The sequence below is a fragment of the Paramormyrops kingsleyae genome, chromosome 12, assembly GCF_048594095.1.
Source record: "Paramormyrops kingsleyae isolate MSU_618 chromosome 12, PKINGS_0.4, whole genome shotgun sequence".
In the NCBI taxonomy this organism is placed as follows: Eukaryota; Metazoa; Chordata; class Actinopteri; order Osteoglossiformes; family Mormyridae; genus Paramormyrops; species Paramormyrops kingsleyae.
The window spans coordinates 23042479-23067579 of record NC_132808.1 but is presented as its reverse complement, the minus strand read 5'-3'; the positions used below and the strand labels follow the sequence as shown (position 1 = coordinate 23067579).

The 25101-nt window shown below is 48.2% G+C and overlaps 1 protein-coding gene across 4 annotated transcripts in view; it reads left to right on the top strand.

The window, feature by feature from the left end:
* Positions 1–25101, top strand: part of LOC111835526 (bridge-like lipid transfer protein family member 1) — a 77933-nt gene that overhangs the window by 28709 nt on the left and 24123 nt on the right. For 3 of the 4 annotated variants that reach the window (XM_023795956.2, XM_023795952.2, XM_072697726.1), the window contains exons 20-54: positions 161–388; positions 1112–1249; positions 2949–3125; positions 3682–3810; positions 4113–4232; positions 5773–6053; positions 6228–6475; positions 6792–6984; positions 7094–7931; positions 8485–8555; positions 8648–8818; positions 8929–9049; positions 9152–9286; positions 10671–10798; positions 10873–11075; positions 11688–11885; positions 12859–13067; positions 13840–13988; positions 14095–14245; positions 15046–15198; positions 15369–15603; positions 16146–16288; positions 16884–17112; positions 18620–18781; positions 19287–19462; positions 19712–19887; positions 20037–20734; positions 20890–21135; positions 21553–21646; positions 22660–22710; positions 23302–23508; positions 23906–24144; positions 24348–24589; positions 24672–24777; positions 24874–24971. In XM_023795956.2, coding sequence (XP_023651724.2) covers positions 161–388; positions 1112–1249; positions 2949–3125; positions 3682–3810; positions 4113–4232; positions 5773–6053; positions 6228–6475; positions 6792–6984; positions 7094–7931; positions 8485–8555; positions 8648–8818; positions 8929–9049; positions 9152–9286; positions 10671–10798; positions 10873–11075; positions 11688–11885; positions 12859–13067; positions 13840–13988; positions 14095–14245; positions 15046–15198; positions 15369–15603; positions 16146–16288; positions 16884–17112; positions 18620–18781; positions 19287–19462; positions 19712–19887; positions 20037–20734; positions 20890–21135; positions 21553–21646; positions 22660–22710; positions 23302–23508; positions 23906–24144; positions 24348–24589; positions 24672–24777; positions 24874–24971 — 7143 coding nt within the window. The remainder of the gene's footprint in view (positions 1–160; positions 389–1111; positions 1250–2948; positions 3126–3681; positions 3811–4112; positions 4233–5772; positions 6054–6227; positions 6476–6791; positions 6985–7093; positions 7932–8484; positions 8556–8647; positions 8819–8928; positions 9050–9151; positions 9287–10670; positions 10799–10872; positions 11076–11687; positions 11886–12858; positions 13068–13839; positions 13989–14094; positions 14246–15045; positions 15199–15368; positions 15604–16145; positions 16289–16883; positions 17113–18619; positions 18782–19286; positions 19463–19711; positions 19888–20036; positions 20735–20889; positions 21136–21552; positions 21647–22659; positions 22711–23301; positions 23509–23905; positions 24145–24347; positions 24590–24671; positions 24778–24873; positions 24972–25101) is intronic. The other variant, XM_072697725.1, reaches the window with a different exon arrangement.

The window sequence follows — 25101 nt, the reverse complement described above, 5'->3', positions numbered from 1 at the left end:
CTTCACGATAAGGCCAAACAGGTCCTGATTTCATCATCTAATATTTAGTTTTTGTCCGCGTCAGTCCCTTTCTCTGTCCCGTCTACTCTGTGATTTGTAATGTAAGTGAGATCTGGGCTGGTTAACCTTTTTTATTATTATTGTTTTCGTGTGATTTCAGGAGAACTACTTTGGGGAGGATGACATGTACACGGACTTTAAGGAGGCCGGGCTCGACCCTGCGCTTTCCCGCTCGCCCTCCTCCAGCTCAGGCTGGACGGCGCCGGGCGCACAGGCCCCGGAGTGCGGGGGCCGCCAGGGCCGCGCCCCCCTCAACCCCTTGGCTCTGCGGCCCTGGAACATCACCGTGCTCGTCAACATGTACAAAGTGCACGGCCGGCTGCCCGTGGTGAGCGCTGGTGCTGCGTGCGTTTGTGCGCGTTTGTGCGCGTTCGTGCGTGTCAGGAATGCAGTCAAAAAACTAAAATAGTCAAAAGCTGCCTTCACAATCAGCTGCTTCTCTGCCAAGCTTGAATTATAATTGCCACATGTACCTGAGGTGTAGGCAGGTGGGAGCTTCCCCTGATTACAAATTACCATTCACGGGAGGACTAACAACCTGTCATTTGTCCTTGCTCTCTTCCGTCCACGCATAGCCGGGGCTCGGAGGCTGTAAATGAGAGGTATTACATGGTCTGGGGCCTGTTGAGTGGGTGAGAGGAGATGGATGGTGCAGCCAGGTTAAAGGCAGGTCCACATGCATCTTTATGCTGTGTTTGTCCAGGGGAGATTAATTGATGCCTGAGTGGAATTATTTTTTATTCCTAATATGGTTACTGTCACTATAATGTAGTACTTACTTGTTAGACTCATGATGGAAACTGTTATTTCAAAGGAAAATGAAGGGACATTTAGCACAAGGAAGCTATTTAATAAGTGTGAAAAGAATTTCAAATCCTGCGTCTGCTACTTTATTGTAATTGAGGATTACCTACGGCCTAAACATCACAGCTGTAGGGAGTTCTTGTTCCTGCACTGCTGGCGCTGTGGAGGGGTCGTCTGCTGGTGCAGTCTGAGCACGCGGACAGTCTCTGTCCCTGACCGCGTTCTCTCTCGTCCCTCGTACCTGCAGCACTGCGACGCCGGGCAGCCCGAGTGTCCGCATGGCTACATGGAGCGCTTCTGCTTTGAGATGAAGAAGAGCTACAGGGAGACGCTGCTGCAGTTGGTTCTCTCTCCCATACACGTCTTCGTCAGCGAAGGCTGTCAGGTGAGCGAGCATTATGGGGTGGCAGCTTTAAGGTTTAATCCCAGCTTTAAGTTTAGCCCTGTGGTTTAACATTGCTGTCAGGCTTCACGTTATGAATGTAATCAAAGTCATCTTGTACACCAAAAATCGGTAATTTAACACATTTGCCTATGGTCACAGAAAATAGTCAGACCTCACTTTCCGTCTTTAAGAAACAGTCAATAAGGTTTTTTCAATACAGACAGTCCCTGGGTTAAAAACGTCCGATATATGGACAACTCATACTTACGAACAGATTGCTGTAAAGCCTATTATGTAAAAAAATAAATAAAAAAATTGCATTAAATACAATGGACTATAATAACAAACACATGTACTACTTAGTGGTGCTCATGAAAATATTGTATTGCCGGCACAAGGTAAACTACAGTAGTTATTATATTTTATTACGGTATAATTATTTACTGAGTTATTTTTCGGACTAACCTACAAATTCAACATAAAGACAAACTCAGGCAACGGATCTCGTTCGTAACGTAGGGATTGTCTGTACATTAAACATCTCCTAAACTAGGGCGGCAAGTTTATAAAGCCGGGAGAAAATGAGAACTTAATTGCGTCCAATTAGTCGTTAACTTTAAAATACTTTTGTTTACTGTCATTAGAAAGTTGAACTCCGTAAGCCTTTAACTTTAGACTAATAGGTTTTGGTTTGCTCTTGGAATGCTTGGTATGAAGGTGTCCCAGGTTCTGTGACAGCTGGGTGTCAGCTTCCCGTCACTGCTGGGAAACAGTTTTCCGTTCAGACTCTCCTGTCATTGTCATTTCTGCCATGTCAGGAAGAAGCCTTTGAGTCATTATCTGTGATTATACTACGAATGCTTGAATCTGATTGGCTGACGAACGTTCTGAGGTGTGCAATTGTTTTCAGGGAAACGCACGGTGAACGTAGTTCCAGGCAGCTCTCTTGACCGCATTACAGTTCCATATCACTTCGCATAGTTAACTGTGATAACGGAAATTAGCATACAGTACCTATACAGCACACAGGACTAACAAAAACAACAACATGACAGACGATTTTCCGAAAGTAAATTTTAATATTTACGGTGAATATGAAACTTTCAACAACTGGGCTGCAGCAGTATTAGATGAAAAACCAGTATCCACTGGTTACCAGTATCCAGATGAAAAACAACATAAACGGAAGCGGACATCAAAGGCAGCCGGCAACAACAAAAGACATAAAACGATCAGCGAAGAACAGCTAGACATACTCGAGGGAGAAAAACACGAAGAAAACACCAAAACAACAGCTAATGACGTTTTGGAACTAGCAAAAGAGTCGTTGGATGAGATGCGGAAGAAATAATCCTACTTACAATAGCGATTTAAGTAGAAAAACCGGACGAATCCCTTGAAATATATCATCTGATCGATGTCTTGAGGTGTGGCAACCGTAGTATAAGCTTCGCGTCGTGGCCGCATCACCACCTCGGGTGTACATTATTTTTCTAATAATTCAACGGCCCGTCGTCAATTATTCCTTACTTAATTTTTACTCCAGGCTTGGCAGATCTGTGAGGAGTCAGTCCGGTCCCCTAATGTCTTTCCTATTTACTTCGGCGTTTTTGTACTTTCGTAGCGTAGGATGGGACACGCCTGTGCAGAATCTCATTGTGTGTGATCGCCCCCTGTCCCCCGTGCTCTGTCCCTACAGCGGGCCGCTGCAGACAGCCCCCTACGGGACGGCTACATCAGCCTGTCTGGTCTACAGATGCGTGCCCACGCCATGTTTTCGGCGGAGGGCCTGCCACCAGGCAGCGACACGTTAGAGTATGCATGGTTGCTGGACTTCCAGGTGGGGGCGCTCATGGGCAGTGTCACTGTACCACAGGTAAATCCTCCTCCAGCCATAAGTCATCATTTATTTTACCTAGAAAGGCAACATTTCAGGATAACATATTGAATAGAACTGGAATAATTGATATTAAATTAAGCTTATCACGGTTGCGTAATTATTTTTTAATTGTTTGCAACTGTCAGCTTCCAGTTCTCAATCTGTCTGATATATAAAACTGACCCTCTTGGGACCACTAGAGTTTCGTTAGTCTTAGTTGGATTTTAAAGCAAAGCTGCGTCAATATGAACCGGTAAATACTTACCCTCATAAAATGTCATCTAAAGACAAACATTGATGGGGGGGGAATGAGTGCCCCTCCCGCATATCAGCTTTCTGCAGTGCGAGACTTGTTTGAATAGGCATCAGTGTCCTCCCAGCATGCACCTCTCAGTTCAGGAGCCCTTTAGTAGTATGAGTTGGGTTCATGGCTGCTTATGGACAGGCGGCATTCCAGTATCGTGCACTTAAGGTAAATGAGTGTTGGCACATTCATCGTTTTGTGTGGACGAAGTTTATGTCTCAGATTCATTATACCCCCCCCCCTCGTCAGTTGGCCACCTTGGCGGAGTGGGCCGAGACCTTGGTTTTCCACCTGATGTCCCGCGAATTCCAGCTGGAGAAGCCAAGGCAGGAAGTCAAGTGTCAGCACGGGGTGGACCGACAGCTCTGCACCTCCAAGGTGACGCCCCAGTTTGCCGCTGTCTGCACCATATTGCGGCTCCCAGACCCACACACGCCGATACCACTGGCCACAGTAACTGATATGTACCTGGAGAGTATGTAGAGAAGCAGAATGAGAGCATTAATCAAGACTGTAAACTGGGCTGTTATTTTGGTCCTTGGGTGTCATGTATCAGAAAAGGAAGCCTTATTTTCAGTGTAGCTGGGGGTTGTATTTGTGGACATTTGTGGTTTTCATCCAACACCTCTGTGTGAGTGTGGTGCCCTGACATCCTCCACTGCCCCCCCCCCCCCCCCCAGATGTACTTGCTGCCAGGCCCCTGCCGGACCTCAGAGGAGCTGAAGTACACCATGAATCGGCTGTCCGTGGATGGGGTGGATCTCTTTGTCGTCGAGCAGGGCTGTGCCGCAAATGTAAAGGTACAAAGCCACCTGCTTCCAACACTCCGAACGGCCATGGTGTCGTCATAGTGATGCGGACCCAGAACAGCCAGGATGCAGATTGACGCCGTTAATCTGGCTTTAATGCACTTAATGGCAGTTTGCACAGTTGTGCCCTGGAGCACGTTACTGCAGTCAGCATAAATTTCACCCTGAATCTAATAATCCTTTCCGTAACAGGTATACCCTTATGGTTTATATCTCTGTTATGGCTGCAACAACTAATCGATTTAAATCGATTATTAAAATAGTCGGCAACTAATTTAATAATCGATTAGTTGGGTCTACATTATTATACACATAAGTACAGTGGCTACCTCCTAATTTGGGAGTAGTAAGCTAACCAAAGCCGCGGTGGAAGTAGAGTACCATTAAGCTGGACGCCGACCGCCATAAAAGAAAAAGGTGACGAGAACCAATGGCGTGCCTTGAGTAGCTTACGTGATGAATTCTGGGAGAACTGAAAAAAAACATTTAAAAAATGGCGGCGGCGGACACAACAGAATCTTGTTTTAATTCTGCCAGAATTTAACGATAATTAGCTGAAATTAGGTCGGAGAGACACTGATATATTATGTGACGTTGTGGAGTTTTTGGATTATTTTATGCAATTATTCAGATTACTTATGCAAATTCTTCATTCAGTGGTGTAGTGGAGGGTAAATGCACATAAACGCCATTTACGCACCTTTTAAATTTACAAAACAGTATTTACTCACCTTTTTTGAGATCACTAATGTTAAGGATATAAATAGTTACCCACTTGTCCTTTTATTAAACAAATTAAATAGCCTTATGTTATTTATCTTATGTACAGTTCATCACTGTATTATGCTGAAACCCTCGGACACGTTTTAAAACTAAATTTGCCGCCTGCCGTTCATGGGTTTTTTGTCACCAATCGTCTTGTTTGCATCGCTCAGTCACTAAAGTGTATGGCGTTTCACGAGAGTGCAAGCCGGCGCATTTTTAGCGTAAAATGCGGAAAAGGCTTTTTCTCCACTATAAATGTTTACTTTGTCCGTAATAAATGCAGACACACTCGCTTGCGTGCTCTCTCCCCGTCACATATGTGTATCAACATTAAATAACATTAGACAATTATTTAATAACATTCTTAGTAGCAGCAGCGGTAGTCTGTGCTTTTACATTAAAAAAAACTGGAGTACTGAATACATTATCTAAAGCACCATGCTGGTTGCACTTCATAAAACAAGATTTTGTGTATTTCATTACATTGATTCAGCTGCTACAATTTTAATTTTTTTTACGTACTCAATGTAGCATACATTTGTTTTTTATGTGAGTTGCTGGAAACAACCTTTGTACAAAGACAGACTGGGTTATTAAAAATTGCTGGAAATCAAATTTGTTTTTGCCCCCCCCCCCCCCCCCGATTAATCGATTAATCGGAAAAGTAATCGACAGATTAATCGATTATCAAAATAATCATTAGTTGCAGCCCTAATCTCTGTATTGGTATTGTTTTATTTATTTATTTATTTTATTTATTTATCAGACCGGTGCCATCCGTCTGGCTAATTGCAACCTGCACAGCCAGACTGTGGGTGAGGGTTTGAGCATGGTGGTGCAGGACATCCAGGTGCACCAGTACATCGAGCAGCAGGACACGGGCCGTCACAGTGTGCGGCTCCCCCAGCTGCGGCGCCCCCTCTGGTTGGAGGCCGGCTCGGTGGTCTTCGCGCTCCTGACGGCCGACGTCGCCCTGGTCGCCGACCACCCGGCCACGCATGAGGTGCAGAGGTGCTTCCTGGAGCTGTTCGATGCGCGTACAAAGCGGTGAGGCCCGGTTCCATGCCATCGCGACCCCGCAAGGTCGTCCGTAGGTCGCGGACACTGAATAACTATAGTTTACTGCTTCAAAGCAAGTTTCCCAGGTGCATGTTAAATCCAGCGAATCAATTGGTTGTTAGTAATGCATGACACGCCCCTCTCTTGGGCTCCGCCCCCCAGGCTGTGGTTCCTGTGGCTGCAGGAGGCGTCGCAACATCGTTGCCAGGGCCGCTGTGGCTGCCTGGGGGGCTGTCGCTTCTTTGGGGCAGGGGGCCTGGCCTCCGACTTCTTCCGGCCGGCAGAGACACCATCCTCGAGCACCTCTGCCCGCTCCGACGTCACCGGCGAGTCGGACGCCTGCTACGGCCAGTCGCTGCTGCGGCCCGGCGAGCACATCGCCACCAAGGAGGTCCCCAGCCTTTTGGAAGGTGCGCCCCCACCTGGCAGCGCTATTCACGCAATCCCAGGCACAAAAAAAAAAACATAAAATGTGTCCTCTGGGGCTTGGGGGCACTAAATAATCAGCAAGATATGTGAGGTGATTTTCTGAATATGCAAAACATTTAAATACACCCGCCCCCTGCTTAGTGAATTTTGTCCTGGGGAATGTTTATTTGGGGAATTTGGAATAAATAAACCATAGAATTCCCCTGAATCAAAGCCTGCATTTGTGTATTTGGTTTTCGAGTCCTTGGTCCCCTGAGAGAGATTAGCGTGACTCTATGCTGCCCCCTGCCCCGCCAGGGAGGTGTTACATGCTGAAGGACAGCCAGGAGAAAAGGAGCCAGCAGTTGAGCCTGTGCCCCCATAGCTCGGCTTCTTCTTTGGAGGAGAACAGCTCATCCAGTGCTGCGCTGCCCCTGCTGGCCAGCGAGGGGGACAGCAGTTCATTCAGCACTGAGGACGGTCTGGCCACCCAGCCGGACAGCAGAAGAGTGTGAGTCCCTCCTGTTTTCCAGATACCCCTGAAGGCGGCGCAGCATTTCATCCATTATGTGTTTGATTGAAATTTCTCTCGTCCCTCTCTGATCCCCTCCTCCCACCAGAAAGCTGGTGTCTCGCAGTAAGAGCCAGGAGCAGGCAGAGCCGTACTCTTCGCTGGGCTCCCCACTACGCTCCCCACTACGCTCTCCTCTACGCTCGTCCCTCATGCGGCAGTTTTCGGCCTCCTCCACCCTCCTGGGCAGCACGGGCAACCTCTCCGCTGCTCCCAGCCTGGGGGCCTTCCGCCTGAACCCGCACGCCTCGAACTCGCCCCAGCACCGCAGCATCGGCTCCTTGCCCGTAATGCCGTCGGCGGATTCCGGCACCTTCCGTCAGTACCGCTTTGCGGGGTCCAGCGTGTCCGTGGCGGACAGCGAGGCCTACTACTCGGCGGCGGAGGAGTTTGAGCACGCCAGCGGCGACGAGTGCCCCGGCACCTGCCCCGGGAGGAGGAAGAAGCGTAGGCCTCAAGTGCACCAGGCGGCCTATAGCCGTGGCTCCATCTACCACAGCATGGAGGGGCCCCTGGCCTCGGCGTTTGGCAGTGACGCCCCCTTGGTGACAGAGCTCCGCCTCCAACCCCAAAGCATGCCCGTCCCCCGGCGCGCCTCCCACACCTCCTTCGTCTCCACCCTGGCAGCCGAGGACGTGGGCTCCAGCGAGGTGGAGAAGACCCCGCAATCTGGCCGCCACACCGCCGAGCCCCAAGTGATGGCGTGCTACCACAGCTACCTGGCACACTATCAGGTCTTCAACTGGTCAACGAAGCAACCCGTCAATAAGAGGATGTCCCGGTCCTCCCTGCAGCGCCCCCTAGACCTGGACACGCCCGCCAGTGAGGAGAGCTCCTTCTCCTCGTCCACCTCCTCCTTTGATCATCTCTCCATCCCCATATTTAAGGTCTGTGTTGTAGGTGTAGATTTAGGGGGGACAAAGGAGCATGTACAGGGGCGGGGCCACATTGGAGCTGATTGGCTCCAAGAGTGGCCCCGCCCCTTTTCACTCACTCATTCATAAAAAAAAAATTTGCTAATGATAAGGTTCGCCCCTCTGTGTGAATTATTTGCAGTTGCCTCTGGGGGATACCCCACAGAATGTTACAAAATGTGTGAGCGGCATAAAGGTGATTGCAGCTGTCACTCCAATACTACAGCATGCTCCCATATTACTTTATAACAGTTTTTCCCAATCCAGTCCTCTGGGACCCTCAGACAGTTCACATTTTTGCTCCCTCCCAGCTCCCAACACGCCTGTACTTGGGAGGGAGCTAAAATGTGGTCCTCGAGTACTGGGTTGGGAAATGCTAACTTGACCTTTTTCCCATTCCTCATATTAGAACGTGCCCATGCCAGGGGTGCGGCTCAATTCGAACCCGCACCCGTGGGGCTTCTGTGTTTTTTTGGCAGGATGTTTATTTTTCTGGTTTCCTAAAGAATGTCGCTGTTCTTTCTAGGCAGTGAAGCAAGGTCTCTCTGCCAGCTCCTTGCTGGACAGAAGCTTCCATCTTAAGGGAGACTCAAACGGGTAAGACCGGCCGGCCCCCATCTCACTGAGGACTGAGATCCGACACGTGAGATGCAACTTTATAACCTGCCCCGCCCCCTTTCTGTTCTCAGCATACCATACACCCCCCTGGAGTCGAGCGGGGCAGACTCCACGGATGAGGACACCACTGGGGACTGGAACCCGGAGCAGCCGTCCTCCCAGCCTGGGACCACTGCCTTTGTGGAGGTGAAGGGGGCCATCGATGTGGTGCTAACGCCCCTGGTGGCCGAGGCGCTCGACAGGTATGCGGTGGGTGGTCCCTAAGCATTCCGTTGCAGGGCATTCTGGGAAACTGTCCCCTCAGCTCGTCTGAAACGAGCACCACGGTAAAGATGCCGGTGTTTGGTCCCAGGTACATAAAGGCCCTGGCTCACTTTGCCAGCATCCGCCACCCTGCCTCCATCCTGGACGGGCTGCACGCCAAAGTGCTGAGCGAGGCCTATCAGATCAGCAAGTCTACGGTGTCGGACTCCGTAAGTGGCGGCACTGAACAGTGCACTGCAGTGAACACTGCAACAGTGATGTGTGCAAAGCAACAACGAAGCGCTGGTATCCATTGTCCTATCTTCCTGAAGGACTCCCTGAGGAGCGAGCACAAGACGTCCAGGTCCGAAAGCTCCTCGACTAAAGCCCCTGCCCAGGCCGACATCTCAGCCAAATTGGACAGCGTGAAGATCAAGGGCCTGCAGGCCAATGTGACCATCCCTAAGGTAGCTCCTCATCAGGAAATCCTTCCTGGTAGTCTCTGGCATTGGGGATAATGATGCGTAATGTCAGAGTCCTGCTCCCCTGAGGTGTCGCTTGTGTTCATGGAATCCTGTGTGTCGCATGTCCTGAAACCTCGGGCTTATCTGCGGCACAAATGGTTCTAACAGGGATCTAAATATATCAATTTTGTTAGACCAAATTGTGAATTTTGTTGTCATTTACATAAGTGTTCAGAACCTCATAGAAATCTTTAAAAGTTGAGTCTTTCCGCTTTATCTTAAAGTTTAATTTAGCCGATTAAAGTCAAATGATGCCTCTTAGTGTGATCCATATGTTGTTTTGCTAAGGCACACATTATGCTGAATGGTTGGGTGCATCTGTAATGTGAATTTAAATGCAGGAAGATACTGTGTCGTTTCTGATTACTAGCTGAATGGATTTTCTTTTAATCTCTGCATTCAGGGCAAATTTCTGATCACTGTTAACTGGCCTGCAGTATCTCTTCAAAAAGCCAGCAAATTCAGAGACCTCTACTGCTAATCGTGCACTATTTATCTTTGTTTATGATTGTTTATTGTTTTATTTATGATTGTTTATTGTTTGTCTTGCATCTCTTGCCTTTTTCCACTGTCTTACAGTGAGGTGAACAAGCATTTTACTCCACCGTGTACTAAGTATAACTGCATATATGACAAATTAAACTTTAATCTGATTTGTATAAACAGAGCAGTTTATGGTAGAACATGAGAGCTGAGTGCCAACCAAACCATAAATCGTCCTGTAACGTCAGTTCACCAAGTATAAAAGCACCTAGTGACAAATACTTTGGACAGGTGCCATTACTTAAATAACTTGTAAACATGTATTAGCAGTCACACCCGGCTTACAGGTCAGAACATTTCCCTGAATTTAAGAGCAAGATTTTCAAGCGAGAGGAGTCCATTCAGCCCATCAAGCTCGTTTGGGGAGAACTTAACTAATACCTCAGAGTTGTTAAAATCTTATCTAGCTCTGATTTAAAGGAACCCAGGGTTTTAACTTGTGCTACACTAGCAGGAAGACTATTCCATACTCTAACTACACGCTGTGTAAAGAAGTGCTTTCTTAAATACAGTTTAAAATGTTCTCCCACTAATTTCCACCACGAGTTCTAGTATTTCAACTAATATCGAAGGAACTATTTGAGTGAACAGCATCCAGACCTGTTAGAATCTTATATACCTGGATCATGTCTTCCCTTATTTTCCTTTGCTTTAGGCTGAAGAGAGTCAGCTCAGCTAACCTCTCCTTATATGACATTCCTCTAAGACCAGGAATCATTCTTGTAGCCCTACATTGAACCCTTTCTAAGGGAAGCTGCTCCTTTGGTTCTCTGCTTTCTCGCAGGTGAACCTGTGTCTGCTCCAGGCCTCTGTGGAGGAGGCCTGCCCATCCAGCAGCAGCAAGAAGGTCATTCAAGTGTCCCTGGTGGCCCTCTGCTTTGAGCACATTGCCACGCAGCTTCGCATGAACCGGTACGTCCGCCTCGGCCACGTACTGACGTCCCCCTCCCATGTACCTCTTTCTGACTCCGCCCTTTCCGCCCCAGGGGCATCGTGGAGGAAGGGGCCGTTGGGACGGAACACGGCCGCCCCTCTGTTGGATTCGACCGCTATGCCTCGGCCGCCAACATGCAGCCGCAGACGTCCGGGTCGCTGCGCTCCAACGCCAGCGTGGAAAAGGGCAAGGAGATGGCGGCCAGGCTCAATGTGCATCGCGTACACGGGCAGCTGCGCGGCCTTGATTCCCCAGGTCAGAGAGCCGCGCCTAAGTGTTGTCATGGTGACAGCAGACCAATGGGCTTCTTTGGTTCAGTCTGGTATGGTCTTTACAGACATAGAGCCCAGACACGCGTACATATAGTGCAAAACAAAGACCGTACCAGGGGCGAACTGGCAACAAGAACCAACTGGGAATTGGCTGTCAAGGCACCCCGATTAGATATTGTCCTGCTGACCGGGGGGGTTGCGGGGTTCATTCTGGTATGTTTCATGATCATGATCGATAGGTTGGACATCTTGGGTTTATAGGCTATATAATACTGGGGATGGGGAAGATAGACTGGGAAAATACCAGAACTTTCTGATGGCCAGTCCACGCCTGGACAGTGCAAGCAAGTAAACATGGTGCACTCAAATTAAAAGGGACACGGGACACAAATATAATATCCTGAAAAACTAAATATTGGAATAGTCAGCAAATAAATGAAATTTTTAATAATAATGAATTAGCAATGGTATTTGTCCAGTGAAAAAACAGCACTGGATTTTTACTGTTGCAGAGGTGAGTTGCTGTGTAATACCTCGTGTAGCGTATGAATGCGCCTGTGGCTTGCTGGTGACCAGAACTTGCTGTGTTCGCCAGACCTGGGCGCCTGCACCATCACGGCCATCCCCTTTGAGAAGTCCAAAGTGCTCTTCAGCCTGGAGGAGCCGGACGAGTTCAGCTTCATAGATGAGACGGAACACCCAGGCTCCGCCGACGCAACCCGCTGCGCCTCCGGCCCGGAGAAGTGGGGTTGGATCATGTTCGAGTGCGGCATGGAGAACCTCACCGTCAAGGGTGAGAGCTGGGTGCAACAGTCCCACCGTCTGGATGGTGCCGTAGTGCGGCACTGCCTAGGGCAAACACTGAGTAAAATGCACGTTCCGTAATGTTGGTCATTAAAATTCTTCATTCTTTGAATGGATTTGCCGAGCGACGTCTGTGACAGCCCGCATTGATGACGGGCCGCTCCTGTGCTCCCCTTAGTCTGCATCTGTTACGCCCTCGTAAAATTGCCTCCTGATTTGCTGTGTGCTCCAGTGTTCCTGCCTGTTCCTCAGATGAGCTTGAGGGGACTTTCAGACATGTCCAGTCTCTGTAAACAAAATTATTTGAGTAATCCGAATCATTGACAAGCTTGTGATATTCAGTGAGTTGATGTTTGCTTGACTGGATCCTGCGGGCACTCTGGAACAGGGACAATTTTTAAAATAAAATTCAGAATAATGACACAAGGGAAACAAGATTTCCTTTCCTTCAAAGTAAAATTGCACTAGTTTGTTGAACATCAGTAACATTTGGGGGAATCTAAGCTATGCAGGAAGATTACTGTATCGTTTCGAATAGCTGACCTCATTCAGATACTGTTCCCAGTCTCCTTAATTCTGGAAGCTCTTGCTATTGAATATGTTTTCCTTTGCCATGGATATGGAGTTTATAGGAGTAGAGGTGACTTTTTATCTCAGTGTCGGCACCACAGTGTTCAGTGTTCATGCAGGCACTTGATACCTTGGCCGCTGACACCATTTCCTCTGCCTGGATCTATTTGCATTCCCACTAAACCTGTTTTTATTCTATATTGCTGCTGTAGCTCTCTCTAGTGGAGATATTATTGAACACTGCACTGAATGACTGTACTGAATTCCGTGTGCATGATCCGGATTCTCCATGATGCCGTATGAATTGATCTTGGCTTTTGGCTGAAACACTGGGTGTTCACCTCTTTAAGTGTTGAGGCTTGGCAATAACAGTCTCCCATGTCTACGTGCAGGCGGACGGCAATCTGGCGCCATGCTCTTCAGCCCTCTGGGCATGATGGGTAATGAGGACGGGGGAACAGGCCCAAAGTCCAACGGCTCCTCCGCCTCGCAGACGGGCAGCGGCTACAGCACTGACGTGTCGGAAGACCACCTGGGCCAAGATCCCACGGCCGGCTCCAGCCTCAGCTCCGAGAGCCAAAAGTCCGACTCGGATGAACAGGTGAGAGGGACACCCCAGGGATTATTTGTTAACGTCATGAACAACAACAGTGTATATATACAGCGCCCTCCACAATTATTCATACTCATTCCCTGACTTATGAAGGTCAACACACTTCTCTCTCATTTGGTTTGTATGTTCTATTATCTTTGCTATGTTGATGGATGACTAAGGGAATTTGGGCTCTGTGTCACCTCAGGTTTGTACCCCAGTTAATCAAAAAGTCATGGATGACAGCTTGAAGGTTCAAGGTGTGTGTGAGTGTGTGAGTGTGTGTGTGTGTGTGTGTGTGTGTGTGTGTGTGTGTGTGTGTGTGTGTGTGTGTGTGTGTGTGAGCGGGTTTACCTATCCTTATGGGGACACAATGTCCCCATAACGTGATAAATATCCGTTTTTTTTCCCTTATGGGGACCGGTTTTCTGCAACACAGTAAAAACAGTTAATGAAGACAGAAATTAGAATAAAAGACTAAGATTGCAATTAGAGCAACAGGCAGTAAATTTAAAAATAGTGAAGGAATAAAGTAGGAGCCTGGGGCAAATGAAAATATTGAACAGACATTAAGGCTTAGAGATGGCTCCTCTAAATGAGAGAATCTGAAGACTTTTCTTTAATTTGTTTGTTTGCCTGGGCAGTTATTGACCGCCGGTGCGTGCGACAGTTTATCACGCTAATGGCATATCGCCGCTGTCACTCTCTGGTCTGTGCTATTTATACTTCTCTGCTTTGGAGGAAAATGCGTATCTGACTCTGTGGCGCCCCTCACCCGCAGGACGAAGGGGTGGAGTCTGATAATCTGAAGAACCTGCCGCTGGTGCCTCCACCTCCGGATTCCAGCAGCATGAAGCTCACCATCAAGGAGGTCTGGTTCAGCTTCGCTGCGCCCACCAACGTGCGCTCTCCCGCCCAAGCCGCGTGCAGGTGCGTCCGTGCGCGGGAGCCGTGGGAAATTACTGGTATCTTTTTGCCTCTTTTCGGGCCTTGGTTTCTTCTCGGAGATGTTTAATCGCATTCATCTTGCCACCAGGCAGCTGAATCTCCTGAGCACGGCGACTCCGGCCATCGGCGCCTGGCTGGTCCCCATGGACCAGCTGAAATCCTCCCTGAGCTCCCTGGACACGGTGGAGACCCTGCGTGTCTGTGCCATCATGGCCTGCATCATGAGCGAGGCCCTGGAGGTCAGAGGCCCATTGGCTGACTGTGTGGGCTCATAGCAGACCCCGGCCTGTGATTGGTCCCTTTGGTCTTTGCATTATGTGTGTCCCTGCTTGTGCTGTGGTCCCCGTCATAATATGAATTTCAATAAAGTCGAAATGAAAGTTTTGCCTTTAGTTAATACTTCATATTATTCTTGGTGCTTTAAGGTTATTTCATGGAACAAATAAAGCAAGAGCCTTAATAATACAAATATATTAGGCATGAAAGCATCAGTATGTTCTGCTCTTGCCCTATGATTAAATTAAGAGACCGATCAAGGCTTTGCTTCTCTACATACCCCTTAGAGTTTGCATTCAGTGTGAGCAGAGTAATATTTGTTCTGGGTACTGAGGAAAGGTTGTATTAAAAATACAGCTGCCTTAGCGTCCCGTAATTCCCACTCGTGTTTAGGGTTTCATGTTCGTGTTTTTAAATAATATCCCACATTATAGTTCTCTAGTGTAGAAGGTTTGAGGGTCTTCCAGCATAAATGTTCACTCTCCTTTTTCTTTCTTTCTTTCTTTCTTTCTTTCCTTCTTTCTGTCTTTCCTGTCTGTCTGCCTTTGTCTTTTTCTTTTGGGCTTTCTTTCTGTCTAATTGTCTTCCTTTCTGTCCATCTGTTTTCTTTGTTTCTTTTGCTTTTGTCTTTGTCTGTCTTTCATATTGTCTCTCTCTTTATTTATTTTCTTTCTCTTTTTTCTTTGTCTTTGTTTTTTTTTGTTCTGTCTTTCTTTCTTTGTATCTGAGTCTTTCTTTCCATCTTATATTTTCCTTTCTATAGAAGAAGTCCATCCACATCCCGTTCCGCAGCAAGTTCTCCCGGGTGACCAAGCGTTCGCGCTACCTGCACGATGACCCGTCCTGCCTCCTCTGCAGCATCCTCCACCGCTACCTACAGCAGGCCGACTACGGCGTCATAGAGGACGCCATCATGGTGAGGCTTCGCTGGGCCTGTTCACTTTTCAGGTGTGGTCAGCTAGCTAGACGGTATCCTTAATGAAGAAAGCCAGGTAATTATGCCTGTAGTCTTGCCTCACTAGCTGCAGCTGCTTCATGGCTAAGGTCGGGATTTTCTTTGTCACCCTTTACGCCCCCTACTGGCAGAGTGAGGAACGGCCTGCCCTGGTGACACTGAAGAAGGGCCTGGTGGCCTTGGCTCGGCAGTGGATGAAGTTCATCGTAGTGACACAGGGCTTCAAGGCCATCCGTGTGATGCGTTCCGCACACGTGCCTGAGAAGACTCCGGAGGATCCTGCCCGCCAGGCCCTGGACCCCGGCGGTGGAGCCCGCCCGCAAAGCGATACCAGCGGCGACGGCGCCGACTTGGAATTCGATGCAGGTTGGGAGCGAGTATCTTGTATTGTCAGCTACATTGTTGGTGGTTGGTCATTGTAAAAATGAGTAATGAGTAAATAATAAATACAATGTAACTACTGAGACATATAAACATAATATAGACATCACATTTTAAGACATTTTAGATAGAGATACAGTAAACCACAGGATTGGTGGGGAAAGATTCTGCAAACCTGGTATGGAAGTTTGATATGGAAGCAACCTGTACAATAAATGAATAACTTTGGATACAGACTTATGTGCCCAGAGTTATTAGGCTGGGAGACAGACAGCTCAGCAGTGGGATAGTGGGAATGAAGAAGCTGTTACTTACTTTCTGTCCATCTGTCCTTACTGGTTTGACGTGGAGGCTGCAGAACCTCCTACCAGTCTGCAGCAGTGTGTGGGTTAATAGTTTTAATCACTGTGCTGTAGGCTGTTGTATCCTGTGCATGGCGTGCTGAGCTCTCTGCCTCCGCTGCTCCTTTCCCCGTCCTCTCTCTCCCCCCCCCCCCCCCTCTCCCCCTATCTCTTTTTCACTTCTAGCCCCCACAGGCGAGCACATCATGTTGCTGGAGACCACCAGTCCCCGGCCCGGCCAGATGGCGGGCGCCCCCGCTCATGTCGGCGGCTCGGAGTTCATGAAGAAGATCTCCAGGACACACCGCCACACTGCTCTCAAGTTGAGGGTGTGTTGGGGGAGGGCGGAGCACGCGGGGGGAGGGGGCACGCGGGGAGTGTGGGACGTCCACCTTTACGAAGACAGCATTACTCTAAAGGTGATGATACACGGGCAACTTTTTCAGCAATATTGGTGGGCAACTACAGTACCAACCAGGTAAGACGAACGGAAACTTATCTGCCTCTGGATGACTGTGGAAAGTTGCTCATTGTCAAATAGAAATCTGTGGCCCAGTATCAGTAGAAAGTGTCTGAGTATCATTGATCAGCAATAACGTTCAAAACGTTGCCCTGTGTGTCATCACTCTAACAGGCTTGGTAGTGAGAGATTTCAGATTATAAGCAATTTATTGCTTCTTGTCTTTCTTTTCAAGCTAATGTCGAGTTCAGATCCACATTACTCACTCTGAACCTCCATTCAGCTCTGGTCCTTCCAATGGTTCTGTAATTAATCACGATGTATTTATTTAGATGTTAGTAGTTTAATAATGTAAAGCACCCTGTAGATTCTCTGGGCCTGGTAAGTGAGAGACCTGAGGATGAGCATGGCGTTCATGAACCATCACTGTGACCCCTAAATGGTGACTCCCGGCCTCTCTGCAGGGGTCCCACCCCTACCAGTCCCTGAACTACGTCAGTGGGGACACGGTGGCCGAATCGCCGGCCCACACCAGCCAGGCGGGGGCACCGGCAGCGGGCAGCGAGAGTCCCCACAAGGAGGGCCTGTTCAGCTACCTAACGGACAGCTTACCCAGCATGCACAGCCTGCTGGAAGGCGTGCCGCAGCGCGGGGGCGGAGCCACGGGCGAGACCGGCTCACTGACACGCACAGGTATGTGGAAGAGTGGGTGGGTGCGTATATGGGTGAATGACATAACATGCCTAATTTGTGTCCATTATTATTTAAAAAAATACATATATTTAATATATATGTACCAAAATTGTTTGAAAACTCTTTAATGTGAGTATATTTTCAGTACATTCAAATAATATACAATTTCAACATAGTGGATACAATTTTGACTTTTATCTCAAAATCTCAAAGTCAGGTGAATAAATGAGCAGAGTAAGAAAACCATTAAAATTGGTATTTAAGTAATTTAAAAAAATAATAATTTGTTAGGTATGGCTGTGTTTGAAACCTTTAAACTCATAAAACACTGCAAAAACACTGTGGTTTAAAAATTAATATAACTGAAAAACATTTGGCTACAAATTGACGCATCTGAAATGTGAAGCAGCACAACTGAGAAAATGGGGTTTTTATTTAAAAGCTATTTTACAAAATAGTGGAACGGATGTTGTGTCATACAGAAGATTCTAAGTAGTCTTGGTAGAGCAGTGAAAAAGTTAGGAGATCCAAAAAATGGTCAGGCTTCCATGTCACGTGGAACAACACATGGAAAACCATGAAAACACTGTAATATGATACAATTACAGTTTTATGTACAAACTTGAGATCAAAGACTAAAATTTGTGCGGATGTCTGTTTAATGAGCTGGAAAAGGCAGGTGGTGAAACTGCAGTTAATGTTACTGCTAATCATAAATGAAAAAAACAAATGGGAAATAATGTCTGACGCATTATAGTCACTTAAAAATTAACGGTTGTTGTTTAGTAGCATTGTTTGAGGACGAGCTATTTGGCGATCTCTGTACGTCCAGAACAGAATAACGCAATGTACTGTACTACAGAACTTTAATCTCTAGGATGTCCGCAATCTGTTTAGCGTGTAATTAAACTGGGCCATTTGAGAGGGAAACTACTGTTTGGATATTCAACTATAACAGCGGCTTCAAACTGAAAATGAGAAGTGGAACCTGAGCCCTTGACGTCATTCCAGCCTGTTGTGTGTAATTTATTTCTTATGTTCTTTGAATACTGAAATGTCAAAGCCAATTTAGAGCTCGTTATACAAACTGTTCTGTACTGTGTTCATGGAGAAATTTATGGGCACGTTGAGAATTGCTTTGTGATGTTTGGTCTGTGCATCCTTTATTAAATGCTTCTTCACAGTGAGGCAAATATTGGGTAAAGCAAAGTCTCGTGCGAGATCACAGAAGCAGGCGCCACACCTGAGAAATGCTGAATAAATGTCAGACCAGCTGGCCCCTATTTAACGTGAGCGAGTCTGAATGTAAGCTGAAAATATCGTGTTTATCTAACTGTATGCAGCTTTTCACAGGTGTGAAACTGTCACAGAGCTATTTTGCTTTCATTCACAGTAATACCTGGTCCATTCTATATTGTAGCTTTTAGCTTGAGCATTTAGCATTTTTATTTAGCAAAAAGGCATGTTTTCTGGGAGCAAGCTTTTCAATGTGAGGGCTACCCCACAGGCAACAGCCTGGGCCTGGAACCGCTGACGGAGAACCCTGTGCTGTCAGAGCCCTTTTCGGTCAGCTTGTACGACTGGATGTCCAGCGCCGTGGGAAACCGGGGAGCTGCCTCAGTACAGGTCCCCGCTATGAACCAGCCCCAGCACGGCAGCCTGCAAAGAGGTGAGCATAAGCGTCAGGGGTGTATACCGGGGGGCGGGACCACCGGGGGTGGGACCACAGGGGTACTCGCCCCAGCTGAAAGCTGACTGGCCCCTAGAGTGCTCCCTCCTTGTCAATCAGCAATTCAGACCACGTCATTGGCTAATAATAAGCTTGACCCCCCTCTGCATGAATAGTGGATCCTCTTATGCCCCCTCCCTCATCTTAAAAGAGTTGACCCTGGTGGGTGGGGCTGCATTGGAGGATTGAAGATGGTTATTGATATGAATGGCCTGCCTGTCGAGTAAATTCACTGTGTGAGTTTCCATCTGGACTGATATTAGATCAGTGTAAAAGAGAAGTTGCTGGATCGCAGTCCTTGACTAGGTCATTTTTCTAATTGCTCCAACACAAACATTACATCACTTATAAACTTAGTACTAGTCTAGTTCTAACTGCTTGGTACCTGCAGAGAGCCTAAACATCCGATAAAATCCCTTAATTAAACCCTTCTGCTGCTGCCCAGCAGCGGCGCAGAACCTCCAGACCATCCCATCAGTGTCGGACGTCAACGCCGTGCTCTCCAGTGATCAGAACACGCTGGACAGCAACCCATCGCTGCGGAGCTGCAGTCAGGAGGACCTGATGGACGTGGAGGAGACCCAGCAGTGCCCAGTGGCCGTGCAGCTGGCTGATGCCCAGGTGCTTCCCGGCGATTCCTCGCACAGCTCTCTCTCTTGTCTGATGGATGAGGGAGCGTCTTTGCACTGTTATAGTATAGTGTCCTTTAATATATATATAGCCCCTCTGGTCCATGGGGCTGAAACTGAAGGAATGACTTGTTCGGTGCTTAAGGCTTTGGCCCAGTTTGGTTTGCGCAGTCCTCCTGGAGAATCAGTATCTCCAGCGCTTGGTCTTGCTGTGTTAGTAATATCACAGTTTTCTCCTCAGGTTGTTTTCAAGCCTTTGTTGAGCCACACTGGCATCCAGCCTCAGGACACGACCCCTCTAAGCTACAGAATGTACTTCGGCGAGCACCTGTCCCTCTCGGGGACCCTGGAGCGGCTGCGAGCCGACATCGTGGACTCCGACACTTCTAAAGAGCGCAAGAACAAGAAACTGAGAAGGTTGGATACTCCTGTGGCTCATGAATCAGCCCCCATATCCCTGTCAGCATGACTTTAGAGTCGGTCACTAATCATGTTGCAGTTTGATCTGCTTGAGAGTGAAGCCAACATGTGATGTAAGATATAATGAATAAGAGTTTGATTTTCAGGCAGGGTACTGTGCAGCATCCATCTCTGGAGCTCAAGCCTGCCCTGAAGATCGAGACCTTCAGCCTAGACGCCGTGGTTATGGAGAAATGCGTGATGACGCCCCAGAGCTCCGCCGACGCCCTGTCCTTCCACGACCTCAACCGGCGTCACTCCAACACATTCCATTGCAACTTCACCATCTCCTGCCAGTCCATCAGCCAGCACGTGGACATGGCCCTGGTGCGCCTCATGCATCAGTTCAGTACTATGATCGATGATATCAAGGCCACGCACACCGACATCAAGCTGAACCGCTACACGGCCGGCTCGGCGTCGCCCACGCCCACCTACAAGCCCCACGGCGGCACTGCCAGCTTCCGTAGCAGCCGTGGCTCCCGTAGCAGCGCCAGTGGACCACGCCGCACCAACAGCCAACGAGGGAAGCGGGCTTCGGGCTCGGACACCCTCCCATCCAGGAAGGAAGTTCGGAGCAGGGGCCTGCCGGCCCGGACTGACCGTAGGACTTCCAGACACTCACAAAAGGGCTCTCGGGACGGCACCGACCACACCACCATCCAGATGGACGATTCTGACTCAGAACAGAGTGAGCCGTCCGCCAAGTGCTGGCAAGACATGTACAAGCTACTCAACTTCTACTCCCTAATCTCGGATCCCAGAGGAATCCTGGAGAGAGCCTGTCTTGGGAATGACCTCGCAGGTAGGTCCTTCACCTCTCCTCTGCTGGGATCCTCCGAGGCTCACGTTTGTCCGTTCCCATTTTTTTTTCATTTTTCTGTGAGACTTGCCCCATTCCACTTGGTCTTCTTGATGGGTTACATGATGAACCGGCTCTTTTGCATCCTTCCGCTGTAGGTGGCTGGGGCACATCTGAACACTCATGTCGGGTGGTCTTTGAGAACGAGAAGGAGGCCCCGACGGCTCCCCGACTGAGCCGCAGCCGTAGCCTGGGCAGCACAGACGCGCAGCACGTGACCTTCGTCTTGTTCGGCGTGGGCATGGTCAACCGCGTCCACCTAGAGGCTGATATTGGCGGGCTCACGATGCAGACGGAGCTCAAGAAGGTTCATGGCAGCTTCATGCTGAAGGAGAAGATGAAGGGTGAGCTCCACACCTTCTACCCTGAATGGAGAACACTGTCACAGCCTGATCTTTCCATGAAAATGGTTCTCATTTGAAGAACCCACTTTATTGCCCGTTCATTCCCATCTACACCCCGTATTGGTTCACAGCTTACAATTGGTATGTCTTCCCCCATAATAATCTGCGTCTCTACCCTTAAGGCATGCTGTGTGTGATTGTCCTCCTATCCCATCATCCAGGTTGCACCCTAAGATATCCATCCTGTTAGCCTTTCACTCTGGATCAGTCGGGTAATTGATTTGATAAGTTCCTGAAGATTGAATCGACGTGTTCTATCCTTTTTCACAAAGGGAGTATAGTGTACCCATGTATATGTAGGGCATCCACTCGCGGATATAACCCACTTTGCTCAGTGTGGTGTCTGTCTTTGTGCAGACATGCTGCACCAGAAGATGACTGAGACCTCTGCCACAGCCCACATAGGGGGAGTTAACATAGTCCTGCTGGAGGGGATCACCCCCAATGTTCAGTGAGTACTTCATTTTTCCCTTGACTTTCTTCACCGTGCTGTCTTCACATGGACTTTTGGTTTTTGTGCTGTCATGCTTTTGATTACCTTTTTGCCATATGCCATGTATTGGATTTCGATCTTTCATTTACTGTTTTCTTAATGAGTAGTATAATGTAGTAACAGTACAGTATAATATAATTATGTGTCCAAATTGCCCAGTAAACAAAGCCAAATTTTGAAGAGCATATAATAAGCATTGTAAATTATATAATGAGTTGAGCACGTAACTTATTCTTAAAAAGAAACTTGATATTTCTAAACAATTTGCATACAGTAAAACTGGTCTAAGTCGCCGTCTTGTAACTCGTCAATGTGCACAAGTCGACGCTCAAGCAAAAGTCCCGATTTTTCCTAATGATGTTTCCTTTAAAATTCCTTGTGTAACTCGCCGCTTGTAAGTCGTCAAATTCCCTTAGTCGTCACCTAAATCCCGGTCCCGAACAACACAAATGAATGGATTTTCCTACCTGTAAGTCGACACCCCAATTGCTGCATTCCCGCCGCCTGCTTGTCACCACGGCAACGTAGAAACGGGGAATCCCCACCTATCGCACTACTCGCTCCCTGGTCTTAAGTCTCGCATGTATAGTGCGGTGTAGTAGAGGTATGGTGTTATATTTACTAGTCGGCAAAACGGCGAGATAGACATAAGTCACCGAAGTGTCGATTTTATAAGTCGGCAAAACGGCGAGTTATATTTACTAGTCGACAAAACGGCGAGATAGACATAAGTCGCCAAAGTGTCGACTTAGAGAATTGACACCTAAGTCGTCACTTTTAAGTTGGTCCCGCGAGTGTCGACTTAGACCGGTTTTACTGTATTTGTATTTGAAAAGGTGACCGGAAAATGTGATTGGCCGGTAGAAGCCATGTGATGATGCCCCAGCATCGCTGCTCAGTCCTCACTTTTACTCTCTTTATGTTTAACGCCCTCCCTCTTCCTGGCTTTCTTCTGCCATCTGGCGGGATAGACTGGAGGATTTCCCCATGTCTCCCACGTGCACGGGCAAACAGGAATTCCTGTATGTGCGCACTCCTCACGACCGCTTGTCACGCCACCGCGTGTTTAAATGTTTGCGTGTGTCGGCGCGCTGTGGCTCAGTATGCATCCATCCCATCACCGTTAACCTTCGTAACGTACCTGACGTTACGTGTCTTCCGCTTGTCTTCCTGTGCTAGCTCCTGATCACGGCATTACCATAATAGCATGATTAATCTTAATCTTGTAGTCTTCTGAAGAAAATTCTTTACAGTGTTCAGGGGTCAGCAGAAACTTTGTTCAGTGACTTACCCCGTATGCCATTTTCTGAGCCCCATTCCTTAAAGTTCTTAAACCATCCCAGTGTGATTTGCTTCATCTGAGCTTCCTTATCACTCCATGACTCTTTAGGACCCAGGAAACATCCACTGCTTGTTTTGTAGTTTTCTGCCACATGATCATCCTGTGTGAATGTCAGCAGCATCGGACTTGGTCTGTGGTTCGGCAGTTATGTTTATTGCTAACCAGCTCGCTTAGCAGACTGCCAGAGTAACACGGAGTTGCAGAGGCTCGCTCCGGGCCCCTGCGGGTATTGGTGACCTCTCGTCTCTGACGCCTCGCTCCCCTCTCCCAGAATGGTGGTTAAATGCAACATCGCCAAGTCGCAGGCGCTGTACAGCGCCCAACGCGGCCTGAAGACCAACAACGCGGCCGTCTGGCGCGTGGGCGCCATATTCATCGACATCCCGCAGCACCCCGCCACTCTGCACAGCATGATGGTCCGCAGCTCTCATCAGCTCTCCAAGCAGATCTCTGACATGATTCGCCAGCCCTCTACAGCGTGAGTCCGAGGGACAGGAAGTAGGACCGTTCTGTTAGCAGCTAGCAGGAAATGACCATAATACACTTGAATCAGTCTATGTTCTGCCTTAAGCTGTTTCGGGCGTAACTTGTCATAGACTCTACTTGAGATATGTATATAGATATGATTACATGACATTGAATCAGTGTTAATGTTTGGGTGTCCCATTGATTAATGATTAACACATTGACGTATTGTCATTGAATCACTGCAAACACATGGTTAACATATGATTAGTATGATTAATGTAACAAAGAACACGAAGTGAGGTCACGCAGTATTCAAAACAATCTCTTCGTGCATAAGGCCTAAGACATAACAGACCCATTATGCCTCCCCACCCGGGCCTACCAATGTCCAATTTTCCTTCCACAAGACCTTCACCCAACCGGGAGGACACCTCCACCCCCCAGGCCTCAGAGAAGATGTCCTCGAGCGCCAGCCAGACCCCGGTGGAGGCCACTGACTTCCCCCAGCTGCCCGAAGGGCTGGAGAAAAAGCCTATCGTGCTCAAATTCAGTGCCACCTTGGACGGCCTCAGTATCGGAGCCGCGCTGTTGCCATCGCTCAAGGCCGAGTACAAGATGGGACCCATGAAGAGCCATGGGATGACTGGTAGGTCCTTGTGGGTGTCTCATCAAAATCCACAGTTTATGTATCTAAGTGCAGCTCCGTAGTGTTGATAGACAGGCTTTATATAGGTGTGTTGGTAAGGTCCTGCCCTTTCTATTGTCTGATTTTGATGTCAATGTCATGTTAATCCTATTGGTATGTCAACGTGATGCCCAACTTTTCTTTCCCTTCTCTAATCTCAACAGGGGCTCAGACGAGGTTCACTTTCGAACTGCCCAACCACAAGCTGCATTTCACGTCCAAGGTGTCTCCTGTGGATATGTCCACGGCACCCCCCAGTGCCACCCTGATCTTGCCCCCCATCACCATGTCCGGCGAGTACATCATGGAGGAGGCTGATAGCCACTCGGACCAGGCTTGGGCATCTGACGACATCCCCAGCAAGCAGGGATACCTTCAAGGCAACTACCTATGCTGCATTGCAGAGGTAGACCAAGTGCACAGCTATTCATTTTCTCATGTATTCCCTGTCTCTCGGGGTGAGTTAATTGGACACTTTCCATTTGCAGATCGGTTCTTTTGAGCACAGCCTGACCACAGATCTGCTGAACCACCTGGTGTTCCTCCAGAAAGTCTTCATGAAGGAAGTGAACGAAGTCATCCAGAAAGTCTCAGGTTCGAATTGGAGCAGATGAATAAAGTTGTCGTGTGTTCTTTGTCTGGGGGGAGGAGTTTCTGGTGTGTGAAGCTGACTCGTGTCTGATCCCTCAGGTGGAGAACAGCCTATCCCACTCTGGAATGAGCCTGACATCTCAACAGATGGAGACAAACCCAAGATTCTGCTCTATTCTGTCAACCTTAAATTTAAGGTACTCGTTACCGTTTTTTGACAGATACCAGGAGCTTGTGTGTACAGTCTAAGTCCACCTAGGTAACAGTAAAATTTGATCTCAGAAGAAAATCACAGTGGGGTTTATGTGTGTTTGTTTGACATTACAT